Source organism: Diorhabda sublineata, chromosome 3 (assembly GCF_026230105.1).
Source record: "Diorhabda sublineata isolate icDioSubl1.1 chromosome 3, icDioSubl1.1, whole genome shotgun sequence".
In the NCBI taxonomy this organism is placed as follows: domain Eukaryota; kingdom Metazoa; phylum Arthropoda; class Insecta; order Coleoptera; family Chrysomelidae; genus Diorhabda; species Diorhabda sublineata.
In genome coordinates this window covers 1,544,998-1,565,098 of record NC_079476.1, presented here as the reverse complement: position 1 = coordinate 1,565,098, position 20,101 = coordinate 1,544,998, and the positions used below count along the sequence as shown (strand labels likewise).

The following is a 20,101-nucleotide window of genomic DNA, read 5'->3' as shown; positions in this document are numbered from 1 at the left end:
AAAAGTAGTGCTTTGGCAGTTGATGTACTCCTCCAAAAGAATGAATACTGATAAATTGACGGTCTGAGTGTCTGCAGGCGATGTTCATGAACCACGTCTGCTTGTCAAGTAGGTTTGCAAAAACTGCGGAATAATGTTAGTCAGCTCGAAAGAGCAATTACCGTGGTTGTATCGGTAAAACAGAGTCAGGTCGACGATATAAGCTGCCCAAATGTCTGGTCAACTTTGGATCGCCTACAAGTCGAATTACTCTTTTCTGCATTGAGTTGAGCATCTTCAGAGTATGCTTGATGGCCGAACTTCAAATGTGCGAACAATATTCTAAAGATAGACGAATCTGGGTCTTGTAGAGAATTAAAAGCTATTGCGGAATATATAGCTTTTTGTTGTTGAAGAGAGCTCCAAGTTTTTGTGAGGCTGGCTTGGCTGAATCGTCCATGTGACCATGCCAGGACGTATTGCTTTCAGGCAGGACCAAATCCTGAGCTGTTGCTTGGGTCTTTGCTGTTTTAAATTCAATCAGATTGCTTGAACTCCATTGCAGAATGTTTTCAAGATCGGTATTGATGATAATGATCTGTTGCTCCCTACCGAATTCAGTAGTAGCCGAGTTTATTGGGGCGGTTATTTTGAACGACGACAACAGTCTGGTAGCGTCGATAAAACTATAGATAGAAATCCCGGTTTCGTAATATAAGAGAATGGACAAATCTCAGGGTTGGAGAATTGTTTTATGTTGCGAGGGACAGAGATGCGTTTAAAACCGTGCTCGCCAACCTTCAATTAGAAGACGGCATAAGAAGAGGAAGAAGACAAGAGTGACACCAGCGTTGATCTCAAACCTTTCTAAGATGTGTCCAGCGGCCTGAATGGATCAGTCTTTGAGAAAACTACTAAGTCAGTCGATAAGTGTGGACAACAAACCGTACGATCTCAATTTATTTAGAAGGTTGTCATGCCAAACCATGTTAAAAGCCTTCATATTTGGGGATGTAAGCTGATTCAAGATATCTCAATATTTGCTGGTATTAGGGCGCATATCGGATATGGATATTGAAGAAAAGTGGAAATTTGTTCATGCAAATAAAGATATAGTGGACAATAAATCATCAATGAAGATTTGTTCGTCTAAAGGAAATAGTGCCATGTTCTGGAAATACTTTTATTAAAAAAACTGGGTACAAATTGTTCGAATGTACACCCAAGTATGAAACTTAATTATTATAATCCTTTGAAATGACACTTATAATGATTTTGTTAAAAAATATCCGATATAAGACCTCCGGCGCGAAAGACATTTTGAAAATTTCTTTCCGGTCTGCGTTTGAAATTATTTGCTCATCCCAGCTCCTGGGTATTTAAAAAAAGAAAAATATAATTTTCCATAAAAAAAACATGTCAAGTATATCTAATATACGAAGTGAAATAATAAGTACATTGGTTCTAGACATGAATTGAAAATAATAAACATTCGACACTCTTAGAAGTAATTGTAGAAAATCTGTTAATGCTGAACCAGAACGTCCTGGTATTGGAAATTTTGAATTCCCAGATGCGCTGCGACAAATTCCACCCATCGACATCGACATCTAGTTTGATATTACTTTTTACTGTTAACATAAAAATTACAGCATAGTCAATTTTGTTATCATCAGTTTCGTGTTAATTTCATTGTTCTTAAAAGTGTTAAGATAGGATTTAAGAGTGAAATTCATAATAGAGTTTCGGAAGGCTAAAGCCGTCAGCTAGTCAGTAATTCAATAGGAATAATGAAGGAGGAAGCAACTTAAATGATACCAATTACACCATTTAACAAAGAAAGTGTCTGAATATAACACAATTCATCTTATACAGGAATAGCATGTTTAATTAATTGTTTTATTCACAAAATTAGATTCCTGTGAATGATATAATTTTAAATATTCATGTGATGTGCTAATTTCCAAATAACGTTGAATATTTTTGATCGATAAACTCGCTAATATTTTGAAAGTCGATTAGAAGTATGTAAGGTGCGAATTTTTTTGTTACGAGGCATATTTTTTAAGTAAGTACCGTTTTGGAATTAAAAAAAAGCAAAAATATCGCAATAATTTTATTTTCACATGAAAGCCTGTACCTTAATCTCCTTTTCTACATAATTCCCGTGATTATTGAGGCACTTGTCATAACGTGGCACCAGTTTTTGAATACCCTCCTCATAAAATTCTGCCGCCTGATTTCTTGTTGACCACCGTATATCACAACTGTTTTGACTTCGTTATCGTCTTGAAGACGCTGACCGCCCAGGTGTTTCTTCAGGTGCAGGAACAAATGGTAGTCGCCGGGCGCCATATCAGGGCTGTAGGGAGGATGATGTAGAGTTTCCCATTGAAAAGATTTGATGAGATCTTTGGTCCGATTAGCCACATGTGGACGGGCATTGTCATGCAGCAAAACGATACCCTTACTCAACTTGCCACGTCTTTTGTTCTGGATTGCACGACGCAGATTGTTCAATGTCTCACAATAAGACGCCCTGCATTGATTGTCTCATTACGAGGCCGAAACTCCACTAGCAATACTCCTTTTCTGTACCATAAAACTGTGCAAATGATTTTCCGGGCAGAAATTGTTTGCTTAAACTTTACTTTTTTGGGTGATGATCACTCCGTAAACTTCACATGTCTCACGATGAATATCGATAGGTTTTACGCCTTTAGCACTAAGAAATCGTATAACAGCCCGTACTTCACAATCGGCGGGACTCACGATTGTCGGAGGCATCTTAAACACTCAGTAAACAACGTACACAAGGAAGAATCAGACTGTAATGGCGTCAGTGCGTAGACAGATGTAGGTAACTAGCGCGCATGTGCGAAACGCCGACCTTGGGGTTGCGGCGGCGGAATCGCAAAACGGTACTTACCTAAAAATTATGCCTCGTACTACAACAATACAAAATTAAAGAAGAAAATTTTTTTTGGAATTCTAATGTTTTCCAACAAATTATTGTATGGTAAAAAGAAATAAGATATTTTTGTAGGGAAATAAACAACCTAAAAAATAATTTTTCACTAGGACAACTTAAAAGTTATTTGCAGTTAAAGTTTAACCTAACATATGATTTTCACAATATTTTATGGTTTTCTACAGGAAAATGTCTTTTCCCATTTTTTCTTGAAAACTGACTTCAATGTAACCGATTTCAAAATAACAAATAATTGAATGATGGATATAATCGCATCAAAAATGCTTACAGTACATTAAAATCAGTTTTAACGCCTTTACTCGAATCGAGCTATACAACAAAAGTTTTTCTCAATAAATTTTGGAAGTTGAAGTGAGAAAAAACACAAAAAATATGTTTTTAAGACATAGAAAACTATAAAAGATAGTGGAAGTCGTCATATATTACTTTAGGTTGAACTTTAACTGTGAATAACTTTTAACCAAGTTGATTTAGCGGAAAAATATTTTAGACCGTTTAATTTCCTACAAAAATATTTATTTCTTTTTAGTACACAATAATTCGTTGTAATATATTAAAATTCCAAAAAAATCCAGTGTAATTTAAATGGAAAATCAAAAATCAACATGCGGCACCTCTAAATATTGATATAAACTCTACCAGACTTTTTTCCGTCATCTTGGACAATATTTTCGTACCTAGTAGCTAAAGAAAAGTTTTGTTTTTCTTGGCCCATCCTTATATATATGAACCCTCTGTAATAATTGTTATCAAGTGAGAAAATTATATAAAGATAATCATGAATACATAATATGAATCAATCATGCAAAAAATAGATGCAAACTTTTATTTCACAAGATAGTTTTTGTCGAAGATGCCATGTTTATATTGAAATCAATATCTTTCGTTGGGTGTTATTGGTAAGTTGGAATTTCTGGAACCTTTGGTGATATTCATACTGAATACACTGTCTGACGCGCGTTTCTATAACCAAGTTATCGTCTTCAGAGACTGAAGGTAAACACAGCTTACCTTCAGTCTCTGACGACGTTAACTGGGTTATCGAAACGCGTGCAATTGTCATTGTATTCAGTAAGTATTATTGGTATTGGTACGCTGTTTACCCTCAGTCTCTGACGACGTTAACTAGGTTATCGAAACGCGTGCAATTGTGATTGTATTCAGTAAGTATTATTAGTATTGGTACGCTGTTTACCTTCAGTATCTGAAGACGATAACTGGTTTATCGAAACGCGTGTAATTGTGAGTGTATTCAGCAGGTATTATTAGTACCATTGTTGGATCCTTCTTTGTAGGAATGTGCAAAAAGAGATGGTAACCATTGGTTAATGACGTTTGGTATAAAACAAAAGAGAAATATCTTAATAGGTTATATTACAGTATTACAATGAATTATTTGAGAACTTTTTATGGTATCCAACATTTTTTTGTGAATAAAAATCGAAATATTACGTTACTTTATGAACACACTATGAAACTTGGGAGTGAATTGCTCATAGTAAATATGAAAAAATTATTCCACAGCTTATTCCCCATTCCAGAAAAGAAGGAAATATCTGGTTGAGTTATGTACTACGAATGCCATTTATCAACGTTTTCATTTATGATTCAAAACATTTACATTGCACAAAACGTACGAAAGTTTGCCCTCCAGAATCAAATATTGATACTAAATTTCCCGAACATTTGAAATTTCGGTTTATGGAACGTGTAATGCTCACAGAATATGCATTATTTTTTTTTGGACTAAAATTACGATCTCAAGGATTATTTTAACAATATTTTTTAGCCCCATTGGTGTTTTGAAAATGAAACTAGGTTATCAAATTATAGTTTTTAGAAGCGATACCTACTTATACTTGTGAGTTTTTGTATTAAAATTATTATTTATCAATGTAACTTGAAAAAATATTTGAACTATTCACTGAAAGAAGTGATACGCTTATGAATCAGAAATGGTTAATCATATTGTTACTTTATGATCCATAACAGACGATGTAACGTTTAGCAGGATAGCCCCTGATCTAGAGATGATGGTAGTTGCTTGAAAAATATTAGAAAGTATACAATTTCTACAGTACAGTTTCAAGTTTGAAGACCCCACGTTGCTTAGTATTTGGTTGACAGCCACCAATACTGAACTTTTTCAGCGAAAATATTATGTGATTCAATACTTTTATTTGACAGGCCTTATCCCAACCAATATGAAACCTGAACTAGATTCTATTTTGGGAAAACGAAGCCGTACGAAGACCAGCATCGCAGTAATCGACCAAAGGAGGTGACGATTCCAAAAATCCACAAACTGTATTAGATGATAGTTGATTGAAAATGCGCGAGCCATCAGACATTGTAGGTATTTCAAAAGTTCGGTTCGTCGTATATTAACTGGAAATTTGGAAATAGGAAAGCTGTGCGCAAGACGGGTGTCGCGTTTGTTCACAAAAACAGCGTCGTGAAGATGTTTCCATCGAGTGTTTGCACCGTTTCATAACCATATATGAAACGTGGGTCCATCACTTCACACCCTAAGCAACACAACAATCAAAACAATAGACTGGAAAGGGAGAACCGGCTCCGAACAAGGCGAAGGCCGTTTCATCTTCAGGCGCTATCATAGCGTCGGTTTTTTGGGATGTGCGTGGGATAATTTTCATTGACTATCTTGAAAAATGAGGTCAACAACGAGTATTATGCGAATTCGTTACAACGTTATAGCGAAGAAATCAAGCAAAAACGGCGGGCATTTGACTAAGAACAAAGTTTTGCTTCATCAAGACTTGAAAAGGTAGTCAAAGATTTTCCAATAATGAAGAGGTGTTGTCAGGAGATAATGGCAATTTTGAGGAGCGTGACGATTCGTATTTTACAAACGATATCAAACTAAAATAAGTTGAAGAATGAATATATTTTTTTCCAAAATTGTGTTTTCTTTGTCAGGTCTGGTAACTTCTGGGACCATCATCGTAATAACCACGTTAGTGGATTACTTCAATTTCAAGAAATTCTAGGTAAATGGAGAGTTATACAAACGCTTATCTCGCGTCTAGTTCATCATTTATTAGAATCAAAGAAATGACCAAATGGAATAATCTTGGGAGTGTAGGATTCAAAGAAGTATAGAAAATAAATTATTAGTCAGTAAATTTACAGAAATATCGTCAACATTCACGCAGAATTAAAACAGAATTCATCGACGATGCACTTTTCCATACATAATAGATGAAAATATAGGAATTCAGTATTTTTTAGTGCAAAATTATGTTTCATTAGGCTACAGATGAATTTACTTTCACATGCATGGTATTTTGCATTAAAAAATAGTCGAAGTAGATTTGTGTGGCTATATTTTTCTACGTAAAATGCATAAACATAATTTTGTACGAATTTTTTTTCAAGTTAAAACCGAACCTCACCGTATAATATCCGTAGTCATTTGCATAGCCGTATCCGCCATTTTTTCTTTTTCTATAACCCGATTTACCACAAGATGCGCTGGTTTAATCTTTGTCCAATTATATTTTCTTCAAATACAAAGTAATTGATATCAGATAAATGATATCACGATTATAAAAACTAAATCGGATATTGGTACACTATTCATAATTTCTTGATACAAGTATCACGATTATAGAAAAGAAATAACACACTTACAAATAACGTTGAGTCTGGCGTTGGCTCTGATAGCCTTTTGAAGTCGCGCCGGTCCCACCTGGCACTGGTACTCGGCGTCATCCTCTAGGGAAGCGTTGCTCACTCTCAGATTGTAAACTCCATGTCTTCTGTCCCCTATCACAGAGTAACGAGGGAATCCGGGAATTACAGCCAAAAAACCTACATAAAAGTAAACATCTTCAGGAGGATACTGAGAATAAATTGAAATTATCGATTGGAAATTGAGCGGCTTTTTTACTATGACGAAAAAACATCTCAAGACGGTCAATAACGAAACACACATCTGATTTTGAAAGTAAATCTGTGTCAGGTTTTAATGTCGTCGTAAAAAGGTATATGCCTGTCGTAAGATCTAAAATTTTTATATCGCATATGCAAACATAACATCCAATATAATTTTCATATATGAACTAATAAAATTCGGTACTAAATATCCCTGGCTAATTAAGAGTTATTTAAGTATGAAAAGCAAGATACATTTTTGCTGAGAGTAATAGTTTTTTAATTGAAAGTAATAATGTCACTTTTTACTGGTAGTATCTACAAAATTTGTCCCACAGTCAGTATAGATCTCCATCTATCCAGATATCCTTTTCTAGTCCACGCTGTCCTATCATCTTCCCTCTGATTTTTGTCACATTATCCTTGGTCTTATCTTTTTCCGTCCTCCCGATGTTCCGCTAAATTCCAATGAAGAATTTATTTTGGTAATCATTCATTAGACATGACGGTATCATTTTAGTTGCTTCGTTAATACAATTCTGTATGATATACACTCATAATTTCGTGGATGCGGTTGTTATAAGCAAAAGGGTGTCGCTATTCGAACGCCTGCAAACATTCAAGTCGCTAACGACGAATACACCCCAGAAAACTTCGAGGTTTGGTATTACCCAGGGATATATCGTCTAAACTACAAACCCTACAGGTATCGTCATTCAAATAGGCCGCCCCGATAAACTCGACTAGCACCAAAATATGTAGGCAGCAACAATCTAATTCGAGTTTTATGCAGCAAAGTCCCAGGCTGCTGTTTTTACAAAGAAGGCTACAAGAGCTGTACATCCTGGCATAGTTACGTGCCGAATTAGTTGAGGCAGCTTCATAAATATTTGAACCCCCCTTTAAGAACAAAAAGCTTCATATTCCGCATCTGCTTCTAATCTTCTACAAGTCATAGATTCTATCGCTCGCACATTCGGACTCCCAAGCATACTCTGAGGATGCTAGATTTAATACAGACTGATAGGCGATCCAGAGTGGACTTGAAGCATAGAAGAGAAGTGGCTGACCTTACAAACATAATCCCACTTAGAGCTGTATTTGCAAAACCTACTCGACAAGCAGACGTAGCTCGTGAACACCGAGTTCGCCTCCAGATACCTAGAGCTCCTTTCTTTGGAAAAGTGCAATCAACGACCAAGGTGGTTCCTTCCTGAACACGACAAGCCACAGAATAAGGTTTACCCTCTTGCTTGCTTGCTCTTTACATAAAAAAAATCCAATAATTTTCGAGATAAATACAAAAAATGTTTCTATAATTTCAGATTAGGTAAAGTATAACCACGACTTTATAAAGCAATAACAAATAAGTCAATTTACGCTGTATGGAATATTAAAAGAGAACGTGAATGCATATTGCGATTTATTTTTTTTTTGTTCGTCGTCTTGGAGGTTATTGAATCAATGTTGACCTTCGCTTAACTGTGACTGGTTTACATCTACAAAGTGTTATTAAAGAGTTGTATATATTCGTATGAAATGTGTAACTGGTTCTCCCTCGATTAATGAGTGGGTATTTGGTACTCCACATTATTCGAGATTTTAATAAACCGCAGGTCGACAGGATCCTGGAGCAAATATGTACACCTTTTATTTTAATTATTTATTCATAGTATTTACGAAAACATTTTCATTAGTATGAAATTTTTCACCGGGAACCGTTGTCATCATTTTAGCAGAAGCAGGATCGAATTAATTTCTGAATTCCTAATTATTGCTACCTTTTTGTGAAAACCAGATGATTAAACCAAGAAAATATGATGTCAATGGCAATGATGTATCGAATATAGCAGATATATATGAGCTGCAAATAAATTTGAAAAAAAAAAAAATTGAGATACTAGCTTGTGGTACCTTCTGATGTCGCAAGAGATTATTAGGAAAGAAAAATCTTTGCTGGTAAGATTATAATTTTAACTAAGGGATGAAGAGCAATTTTAAACACGACGTCATCGCAAAGTTGGCCCCTTTTGGGCGTTTATAAAACCTCAGTTTTACACTACGTATCCATTATAGAAAACTTGGTCGAAAATTCTTTACATATATTTTGGTTCCATAGTTCAAAAAAAAAATAATTAGTGGTGATGTTAAGTTGGCAGTTCTCCATCGAAGAATCGTTGTGAGAGTCGGTTAAACGCTCTCTTCCATCTGTGTCGTCGAAAGAGAGTTATTTCTGTGCGTTGTACGAAGGACTTCTTTCAAACCACCCTTATAAAGGGAGTACACCACAGACAATTATATAATTTTTGTCAAATTTCGTGAAGAATTCGACTCGAAAAACCGTTATTATGGATTATAATACCGACGTCTGTATAAGGAATCAAATACATCCTCGAACGCGGCATATTCTCTGACTTACTGAGGCAATTGTGTCAAAATATTATCGGTAAAAAGCGCAGCAAAATCAGCCGAGATGTGCTTTTGCTTCATGACAATGCTCCAGTCCAAATTGCGTCGTTTTCCAAATTTACTTTACACGAATGTGGGTTCACAGAGATAAAACACCCACCAAATAGCACAGATCTAGCTCAGCTGAACTTAGGGGTAATGAGATAAAGCAAGTGGTGTACGAACATATTGACTCTAAAGATACATTACTGAAACGTTCACCACTTTTAACTCTGCAGGATCCTTTACTTGACACGACTCATTTAATTATTCCAGTTTGTATGGTAATATCACAGCTAACACCAAAATCCTTATCGAAATCCTGGCAACTAACAGGATAAATGCCATCTCCACTTCTCGCGTCCTAGTAGCCGAAACACTACAACGCCTCATTCCCCCCTTTTACGGATACAACTGTACCGTCCCTAGAGGCGTGGGTAACCGTATCCATTACGCTTTTACCCAAAAGCCAAGTACCTCCCACTAAAGTACAACCTTGCCTGCAGAATCCTCGCCGAATCTTTTAGGTAAAGCCCGACCTCCCACTTCCACCCTACACACTCTTAGTCGATCGTCGGTGTTGCAGGCTTTATGCGGTTTCCCTGCAACCTAGTGAACCGGTTATCCAGCCAAAAATATAAATAAAATGTTTCAAAAATAAAAAAAAACGAGTTCTTCTTTCCAAAAATTCGAAATCTCTGCGGTATTCCTCTTCAAGGAAAGTTTGCAAACACAACCCCGGCACTGCAGAGGAAAAAAATTCCTATATCAGAGCTCATTAATCCTAGGGTTAAAGTAAATGTTTTTATGATTATTATTGATTATTCGGCTGCAACAATTAATCGTTTATTTTGTTATATACTCAAATTAAACTTATAGTTGAGAGCCCAATTGAGTGGGTGGATGTATCGTTACTGAAGAGTAATGATTGCTTTGAAAATAGCACCCACGTTTATCGGTCATGATAATTGACTTTCATTACAAACGTACAATTAAACGTATGCCTTTGCATGATTTTGATATTATCGTGGAGAATACACAAAGCGGCCCTTTAGCATAACGAAGCTGCAGAACCTATGTGTCCGAAGTAAATGCTAAATTAATTTGCCACAACTTAAATGATACCGCAAGCTATTTGAGATTAGGTTTATGGCCGTTAGTTCCGGCACGAATGTACATAAGGCGGATCCTGAACAATTGCAGAAATCTTCTTCACTGATGCCTCAGATCCGGATTAGGATTTATTTGGATGAGAAATTTCTAAATGCAATGCAAATTGTTTACTAACTACACCCAAAATATAACCACCATTTGAAAATAATATAGTAAATAGAGATTAATATGGTTTATTTTAAAGTATAGAGATTACAACAACGAAAGTTTTACTTCATACAAAGACTGTTGTAACTAGAAAAATCCGCATAGAATCGAGATCATATTTTGTAGTAAGTTAACAGTTAATAGTAACTCGGTGACAAACTAAACATCCAAGACTAAGTACAATGAGGTCCTCAATGAGTTTTACGATGCTATTTCGTGTCAAGAAATTTTCAAACCTGCTTTCAGAAGTTTCAGAACAATAGAAAACTATGAAAGATAAAGACAGAGAGTTGAACAGACTTCGGTAAGAAGCTGGAAAGAGGCAGCAAAGAAACCAGAAACTGTTTCATAAAACAATTTAAATCCTTGAGAAACGACAAGAAGCACTTGGACAAATTTCGGTAACAAACTGGAAAGAGACAGCAAAAGAAACCAGAAACTGTTTCATAAAACAATTTTAATCCTTGAGAAATGACAAGAAACAGAACCGGTTTCAAAACAATAGAAAACTATGAAAGAGAAAGACAGAGAGTTGAATAGACTTCGGTAAGAAGCTGGAAAGAGACGGCAAAAGAAACCAGAAACTGTTTCATAAAACAATTTTAATCCTTGAGAAATGACAAGAAACAGAACCGGTTTCAAAACAATAGAAAACTATGAAAGAGAAAGACAGAGAGTTGAATAGACTTCGGTAAGAAGCTGGAAAGAGACAGCAAAAGAAACCAGAAACTGTTTCATAAAACAATTAAATCCTTAGAAAGGACGAGAAACAATATGAAATAGATTAATTAGATAGATGATGAAAATGGTAGAATTTTAAAAAGAGAGAGAATCAAAAACAATGGAAAGATTGAAGTCATACTTTATGCAACTACTGATAAAAACAGAAGATGATAATGAAGTAAATGAGGAAAATAGTAAAATCAGTAAAAAAGAGGACCACGACGTAAACAAAGAAACTATAACGAAGTAATAAGTAATAATAATCAAATTGCTAAAAAATGAAAAAGCAATGCAGGAAGCGACAAAATAACACCTGGAATGTTGAAAGCTATGGGAGAGGTATAGACCTTTTTACAAAAACATATAGAGGAATAATATTACTGTGTACTTCAATGAAAGTTTACGAAAAAATCACAGATAAACAACTGAGACCAAACGTAGACAATACATTAAAAAATGCACAAGTGGACTCCCCAAAGGTAGTGTACAGGATTTACCGTTAAACAAATTATAGCTAAAGCTGGCCGACGAGGTACAGCTCATTTTTGAGATTTATTGATAAGGAGAAAGCTTTCGACAGAGTACCGAGGGTGAAAATATAGGAAAGTTAGAAAGAAGAAAAATAGATGTGTATTTACGAAATCATGAGTTTATATAAAAAAAAGATAACCATGTTATTGGTAAAAACCTAATTTCTGAGGATTTCCTAACCACAGAAGGTGTAAGTAAACGTGGGGGATTGCCTCCATTACTTTTCAACATATTTCTAGATGATATAATGAATATTTGTGTGCGATTGATACAAAAAACTGCAAATATTGAAAATATCTGAAGAAGCATATGCTGATGGCATAGTTCTTATTATAGATAACAACAAGATCCACAGACAAACTTTGACATTTGGAACAACACACTGAAGTAATTTGGCATGATAATAAAAGTAGAGAGACCAATGACACTCAAAAAAAAATAAACATAGAAATAAAGGGACAAAGAATTAGAACATTTTAATACCACGGAATAGAAATAGAAAATACAGGCAATGAAGACGCAGAAATTGTCAAGAGAATTAGAAACGCCATAAACAACTGCCTAATAAATAAATAAAAAAGAACTCTCAAGGAGTTCAAAATTTAAAGTTTATAAAAAAAAATCAAGCTATGGCTGCGAAACTTCGACACTTATGGGATTGACATTGGACAAAGACAGTTTAGTTGACGGGGTCATTTACAAAGAATGGAGGAGTCAAGACCATTGAAGAGAGAGCGGGAAGCAAACGTGGGTGAAAAGCAATAGATAAAATACTTAACAAAAAATAATTTTGCAAATTTGTATATAATACATAACTGTAAACTTAGACACACACCACTATGTGGTATATGTGAAACCGATTGCCTATCGTATAAATTAACACTTGCTTCTACTACTTGTATATAAATGTAATCTCGGTTTGAATAATATGATATTCAAATTATTCGACAATGTAAAATAGATTCTTAAGCCGATCCTGTGACACACCAATTAACTAGTAAATTAAGTTTACCGAAGGAATCTGTAAACTCTTGTATACAAGAATAGTTGCGTGGGTTGCGTATATCAATCCGGTTTCAAATCGTATAATTCCTACGTATACTTCGTAATTGGGCCTTATTTCTGAGTGATATTCAAGTATAAATTCCATTAAATATTTGTTGTCACACAAAAAAACTACTTAGGATGCTTATTTTATTTTGAAGTGGTGCATATACCTAAACAAAATGAAATTGATGATATAAAATGTCGGAAGTAGATCCAGGAGCACCCTGTCGGCGATGTTGACGCAAAGACTTTGAGAAGAAAAGGACCGAATCGCTAACTGGTGCAATAGGTAGGAAATCAGCATTATCGAGGAGAATACTCAACTTAAAAAAAAACAGAAATAAACCATCGAAGGATAAACCATCAAGGTCAAATCCTGGGAGTCATCTTGATCGACAGAGAGATGTTCCAGAAACTTCCAAGAGAGATCTGAAGGCCAAGAGCCACGATATCGAAGCCATGAGTGATTATACAAATCCCCAGGACCAGCAGAAAATCCGCGTAAGCCAAAAATACCCCTTGATACATCAGAATCCAGCAGATCTCTACTGAGAATTAGACCATAGAATGTTGAAAGAAATCATGGATGACACCGCAAAAAAAAATAGAATTATATCAGATTTTATTACGATATGACGTTTGGTTGAAAAGTTATAGTGGTTTTATAGAAAAAAACAATAAATCTTACGATAAAATGTTTTGATTTGATTTGATTGTAATCGTTTCAATTCTATGACAGGTAAATTGATTCGAATAGAGTTAATATTGAAGATAGAGATAGAGTAAGGTATGGTGCGTGTTCAAACGGGTCCGAACAGCTGTTAGAGAGTAAACTAACATTTGGTATACTCCTCTCAATCTCTTCAATCTAATTGGATGACCATGATGTCGATGTTTTAAGTGAAGACAGTGAACACAATTTGATTTCAAAGGCGAGTAGAGAGACCGTCGCTCGTTCATTTGAAAATTGGAAATTTCTCTTCATTAAATCGTGGATGTACCATACAATGTGTTACGAGGTGTGTGAAAAAAGTATTATGCCTTCCTCAGAGACTGAACGTAAACTGTTTATCTTCAGTCTTTGAAGCCGGTTCCGAAATTTCTGAAATATGGCTTAAAATACAAAGAGTGTGGAAAATTCTTTTTTAAGCGAGCATCTTGAATAGAGCAAAGAATCTTTAGAAATGGTTGGAACAGCGAATTGATGAAAAATTCCATCTGGAATCCTACCTTTCATATTTACTAACCACGAGACTTTCAAGTTATTAAAGATGTACTTTCAAATGTTAATTGCTCCGAATTTCCCCATTATTTGAGTTTAATCACAAAACTCTCTTAAACATAACGTTCTGTCATCAAAGAATTAAGTACATGTTGAAATAAATTTTCGTTTTCGAAGTTATTTGAATGTTTAATTGAAAATAAACTTAGAAGGTTGAAAAGAACTACGGAAGGTATTAATTTGTATTCCAGCAAATACTCCAAGTTAGTTTAATACTGAAAATATTCGATTTTCTATAGGATGAAATATCTTACAACTTTGAAATTTTCATAATCTTGTTATACAGTTAAAGGTGATTTAATCTAGGTAGATAATAGTGATGTGCTATTATTATAGGCTTACCTAAAGCAAATCCGTCTTTGGTCCATTGAACTTGACCGGCTAAATTAGCAACTTCGCACTCCAGCATAGCTTCGCCTCCTTCGTGTACTATAACGTCCTTAGGCAAGACCCGAAAATATTGTTGTTGAGCATTTACTTGGCCTGCTATTATAACAATTACAAGGTAAACTGTAACAAAAGAAAATTCGTTTTAGACATATTAAGGAATTTATCGAATTTGAAACTGAAAAATAAGTTCAATGAGACGGACCAGCACGTCAGTCAGTTATTCATTTATACAAAAAACTGATACTCGTTGGGCATTGTTATGCAAAACCAAAATTTGAATATAAAATTTTAATTCTTTGAAATTATTTTAATTCTAAAAATTATTGTAAAACAATTTGCGGCTCAAATACTTGTGACAACGCATTTATAGCGCTTTTTGCAAGAAAATTCTTGTCGCGATTTGTTTTCCTTCTGTCCTATACAGTGCCGAGTACTGCCGAGTGAGTGACGAACGCGTTTGTTGTGCTTTTTGTAAGGATCTTCCTGTCGAAGCTTATTTTCCTTCTCAACCTATAAATTGACGTTGCCCAACAATTTCACACATTTCGCTAGTTAAATTAGTTAAGTGAAGTAAAAAAATATAAATAAAGTAAAATGAGTGCAACAAAAAGAGGTTCCAATATGGAAGTTGTATATTAAGACAATAAATCCAAATAAATTTGTGTTATTTGTAGAAAGTGCAAGAAAGATATTCAACGGTTAGTCCGAAGACTTAAAGCACACCATGATGTTGTGTAATTATCAAGAGAGGAATACAGGTTACTAAATTATTAATTTAATTTAATTAATATTCAATAAAGATTTTTATTATTAACTCGGGAATGATCGCGTGGTTAGATTTGTTGTTTTTTGTTGATTCTCTATTTTTGAGATAATTTAGTAAAAGTTGTGAATATTAATTATAAGTTAAAAAAAAATACCAGTTAATACCAGAAGAAAAGAATATAGCTTTAGAAATCATAAACGAGTTATATGAAAACAATGGAATGTACGGTCAACAATGGTGGTTATCACAAAATGATGAGCCGGAAATTTTGAAACAGTTGCCAATAATAAAACAGTTTCTGTATTCAACTGCTTTTTCAACTTCAGTAGAACGCATATTTAGTTCTTTTGGTCTTATACACTCGGATATTAGAAGATTAAGTTTAGAATAAGCCGTGAGCAGCAGAGCTCCATCACGAAAGTCGAATTTTTCGTCGAATGAAGAATTTAAATAAATAAACAAAAAAATCTTTCCACAAAATGAATTTCTTGGAAATGATATCAATTATCTATCTTATTTCTTTACATGGAAAATTTACTATTTCTCTATAACTTTTCATTTCACAAGTTAACTCTCTCTCTCTCTCTCTCTCGAATGAAAATTCATCATTTCAATAGACCCGGTGGTCTCGAACCCTCTTGTTCAATTCCAATTGACAACAAAGAAAAAATTGTCATAATGACAAGAAATTTCGAAAATGGGAAGTAAAAAAAATCACCCTAGCAACGATCATACTCGTATTATTCATTAAATAGGAGGCGGTCCAGTTCAACAATTACAACGATCAAAATGATTTCGGGCGTTTTGAGCTAGAAAAACTTTGAACTTGAGAAAGACAATTCTTCAACATCACCCCTACTTGCATGCGAAGTTCGAACCCTCTAGTTAAAGTTTTTCTGACCAAAAAATAAGAAAATATAACAAAAATGACCATAAAATGGAGAGGGGTGGAGATGGAAAGTTTCGACCTTATAGAGGAAATCATCTCGCAACTAATTGAACCTACATGTGAAATCTCATTTTACAGTCGCTTTTCGTTTGACCTGCAGAGGTGAGCAAAGGTCAAAAAATCCAAAAAAGCAATGTATGTTAATTTTGAACCAAATCGGACCCATAGCAATTGCTCGAGAGACGAAAATAAGAATTGTAGCTTAAACAGATATATAGATATATAACTAAACTACAGACATTCGAAAAACCATCATAATCGTGTTCAGGAGGTCTCAAAACATGGGAAAAATTATGTGCCCCCCCATTTTTCTTCTAGTCATGTCTACCGTAATAGTCTAATTTTTTCTTGAAAAATTCGACTAAAAAGGACGAAAACTCGTGTGTTTGTTTAAATTGTATAACGAAAATAAATAGACTGAAAATAAACAGTAATAAAATTTAGGTGTTACATTTAGTTTAAGAATTTGGAATTATGTAATTCTTTTTTGTTGTTTTTGCTAAAAGCAGATACGTCTTTCGATTTTTGAGAAAACTTTTATATTATTTTGTTATGTGATTCTGAATAAAAGAGAAAAAAATTGTTTTAATTCATGATTTTAATTAGCCCCACCTTGGTGAAAATGTTTTGTAACTGTCTCAACTACATCACGTCACTAAAAAAGGTTTCTTCAAAATATTATTTTCTGATATTATGCATTATTTCCATATTATTTTATTAAGTTTTATTTTTGGTATATTTGAAACTATTTTTGAGTTGATATGTAAGGTTAGCGACTGTCTTTATTAGACTTTCTCAAAAATTGAGTAGTACCCCTCATAAATACAGTATTTGAATGCAATACCAGCTTGACTTTGAGAGCCATATATAGAAAAAAAAAATAATTTTAATTGGAAATCTTGATACCTAGATATTTTTAAAAATAAAATTGCAAATATTAACCTATTTTCCGAGAAAAAATTATTTTATTCCAAAAAGCCGTATACATAACAATAATTATTAGTTTTTATATTTTTCGCACACTATATATAAACTATGACAAAACAAATATAATGCGAAAAAGACACATCTATGAACACCCTAATCTAGATAATGGTTTCGAGCTGAGCCTAATTAATGAAAATGGCAAAAATAAAATAGAAAGTCGAATCCGGGAAAAACATTACTGTTCGTAAATTATTACACTCTACAATGTAACAATTCAACATTTGGTTACAACATCTACAGGAGGTGAGTTTTTGAATAGGACGAAAGGACGTTATCGAGTTTCTTTTTCATCATCACTAAATTTTTTGTGGAGTTTATACGAGTACAAAGTGACACCACAAGTGATGCGGAATAATAATTTATATAATTGTACGTACGAGGACTGTCTGAAAATTTTCCTCAACTCAATCTGAAATTGTCATTATTCATTAATTAAAATTTCAGCCACTTTCCATGCTGTTATTAAATGCGTGTTTTAGAATATAAAACATGGAAATAAAAATACTGGAGGAATCAAAAAGTAAGCAAAATTTTGTTGATAAACTTAAGGCTTATTACCACCCTTTGCTTGGATTGCTACTGTACATTTTCTTGGCAAACTTTCAATTCACTTTCTGATTGCAACTTGATCCACTTAATCTAATACTCCGGTTAGTCTGAATTACAGTTCATCCAACGACTAGGTGAATGTTTCAATATCTAAACCTGACTCGACTTTACCCATTAGTATTCAATATGCTTGAGATCAAGACATCGCGCTAGCGAATCCAAAGTATGGATATCCACTTCTTGAAAGTGATTTCAAACCGTTTTATAGTTCGTCCAATATTAATTGCAGAAGACAGTTATGGGAGGAACAATCATTATTTCATAAATACGCCCGACATACCAAATTAAGAAACAAACCGTCAGTCTACGTGGAAGCATCATCCCCACTGTTTACTGATGAAAATATCGAATCGTAAACATAAATCAATTTCTATTAGCTGAAGCCGTATGTACACAATTTCTTCAAAATATTTCTGCCAGAGATAGTCTGCAATAAGCATTGGCGTGGCTCAGTGAGGTTTATTTAATTCGTAAATTTCTTTGCACAGTGTAGTGAGAATAAAGATATTAAATACTAATTTATTTACCTTATAGACCTTATACATACTAATATTTTAATCAAATATTCAACATGAAATAATTGAATACTAAGTTCGATTTGGAAACCTGCTTCAGCTAAAGAGCACCGCAAAAAAACCGCAATGGTAGAAGATTCTTGGACTACTAGGTTTTGGTTTGCATGAGTCTTGTACGAGGATGGTCCTAGAAGTATCTGGTCTCACCTAGAGGTGGCGGAAGTTGCTTGGAAAATACCATTGTATTGGAAAGTAAATACTTTATACAGTATATGTTTCAAGTTTGAAGATGCCAAGTTGTTTAGTATTTGTTTGGCAGCCATTACTATTAAAGTTTTCAGTGAATTGGTAAACATGAAAAAAATTCTACTCTAGCTGAGACTACTCCATCGTTATCAACAGTAAAATATTTGGTAGAAGATTTTGAACGAGGCCGTACGACCTGCGAAGAGCAGCATCGCAGTAATAAACCAAATGAGGTGGCGTCTCCAGAAATGATGAAGAAAATCGAAAAAGCATCGACGTAAAGTGCGCAATATAGCAGATATACCAGGAGTTGCAAAAAAGTGCGGTACATCGCAGATTGATTAAAAATTTGGACATGAGAAAGCTGTGCTCAAGATGGGTGTCGCGTTTGCTCACAATGGAATATCGTGAAGATGATTCCATCGACTGTTTGGCAATGTTTCAAAGAAATGAAGCCATAACCATGGATGAAACGTGGATCCATCACTTCACTCCTGAAGCAAAAGAACTATCAAAGCAATGGACTGAAAAGGAAGAACCGACTCCAAAGCAGGCAAAGATCGTTCCATCTGCGGGAAAGGTCATGGAGTCAGTTTTTTTAAATGCGCGTGGGATAATTTTCATTGACTATCTTAAATTATTTTCTAATCTCAAACGTTGGTCAACGGTTTTTCAACAATGAAGAGATGATGTGGGTGGTTAATGAATATTTTGAGTATCGGGTTCGAACTTATTGAACACCGCTGGGAAAAGTGTATGGAGCTAAAAGGAGATTACGTTGAAAGATTAATACACTTTTCTCCAAAATTTTTATATTTTCTTTATTGGTCCAGGTACTTCTGGAACCATCCTCCTACTGCTTGGTCTTGGTGGGACTTCCTCTGCAGAACCAAGAATGCCAGATCAACCCTGTCTCACTAGTTCCACTTTAAATTGTATAACACTCTTTTTTTACATGTAATATCTAAGTATCATCTTATGTTGCGTCATTTTTAAAAATTTGAGAAATTAATAACCAAAATGTATTTCTTTCAAAAACTGTTTCAGTCACCTAAAATCCAAAAAGTTGTTTTGCACAGTTATATACTATCATTTCCAAGTCGTTAGCTGGGATTTAAATCTTGTTTTGAAGTGATTTTTCCATTTTACAAAATATTTTTCTCTTCACAAGTCTTCCAATACACGAGATATTTTAAACAAATCTAATGAATATTGAAAAATTTAAAACTTGCCTTGAATTTGAGACAAAAACACTAGATTCGTTGCTGCACAAGATGCTTGAAAATAAGTATTTTTGTCGACGGAACTATAAAGAGAAAAAAAAAGGCTTAACAAACCACCTGATATCAGACAACAACGGCACGTTGTAGACTTAATAATCGATGCTCCAATTAAATGAGATACCCGGAGATAATGGAGT

The 20,101-nt window shown here is 34.4% G+C and overlaps 1 protein-coding gene across 2 annotated transcripts in view; it reads right to left on the bottom strand.

Moving 5' to 3' along the window:
* Positions 1–20,101, bottom strand: part of LOC130441277 (nephrin) — a 177,346-nt gene that overhangs the window by 101,188 nt on the left and 56,057 nt on the right. For both annotated transcript variants that reach the window (XM_056774879.1, XM_056774878.1), the window contains exons 2-3: positions 14,562–14,729; positions 6,626–6,805 (exon numbers count right to left, since the gene is read on the bottom strand). In XM_056774879.1, coding sequence (XP_056630857.1) covers positions 6,626–6,805; positions 14,562–14,729 — 348 coding nt within the window. The remainder of the gene's footprint in view (positions 1–6,625; positions 6,806–14,561; positions 14,730–20,101) is intronic.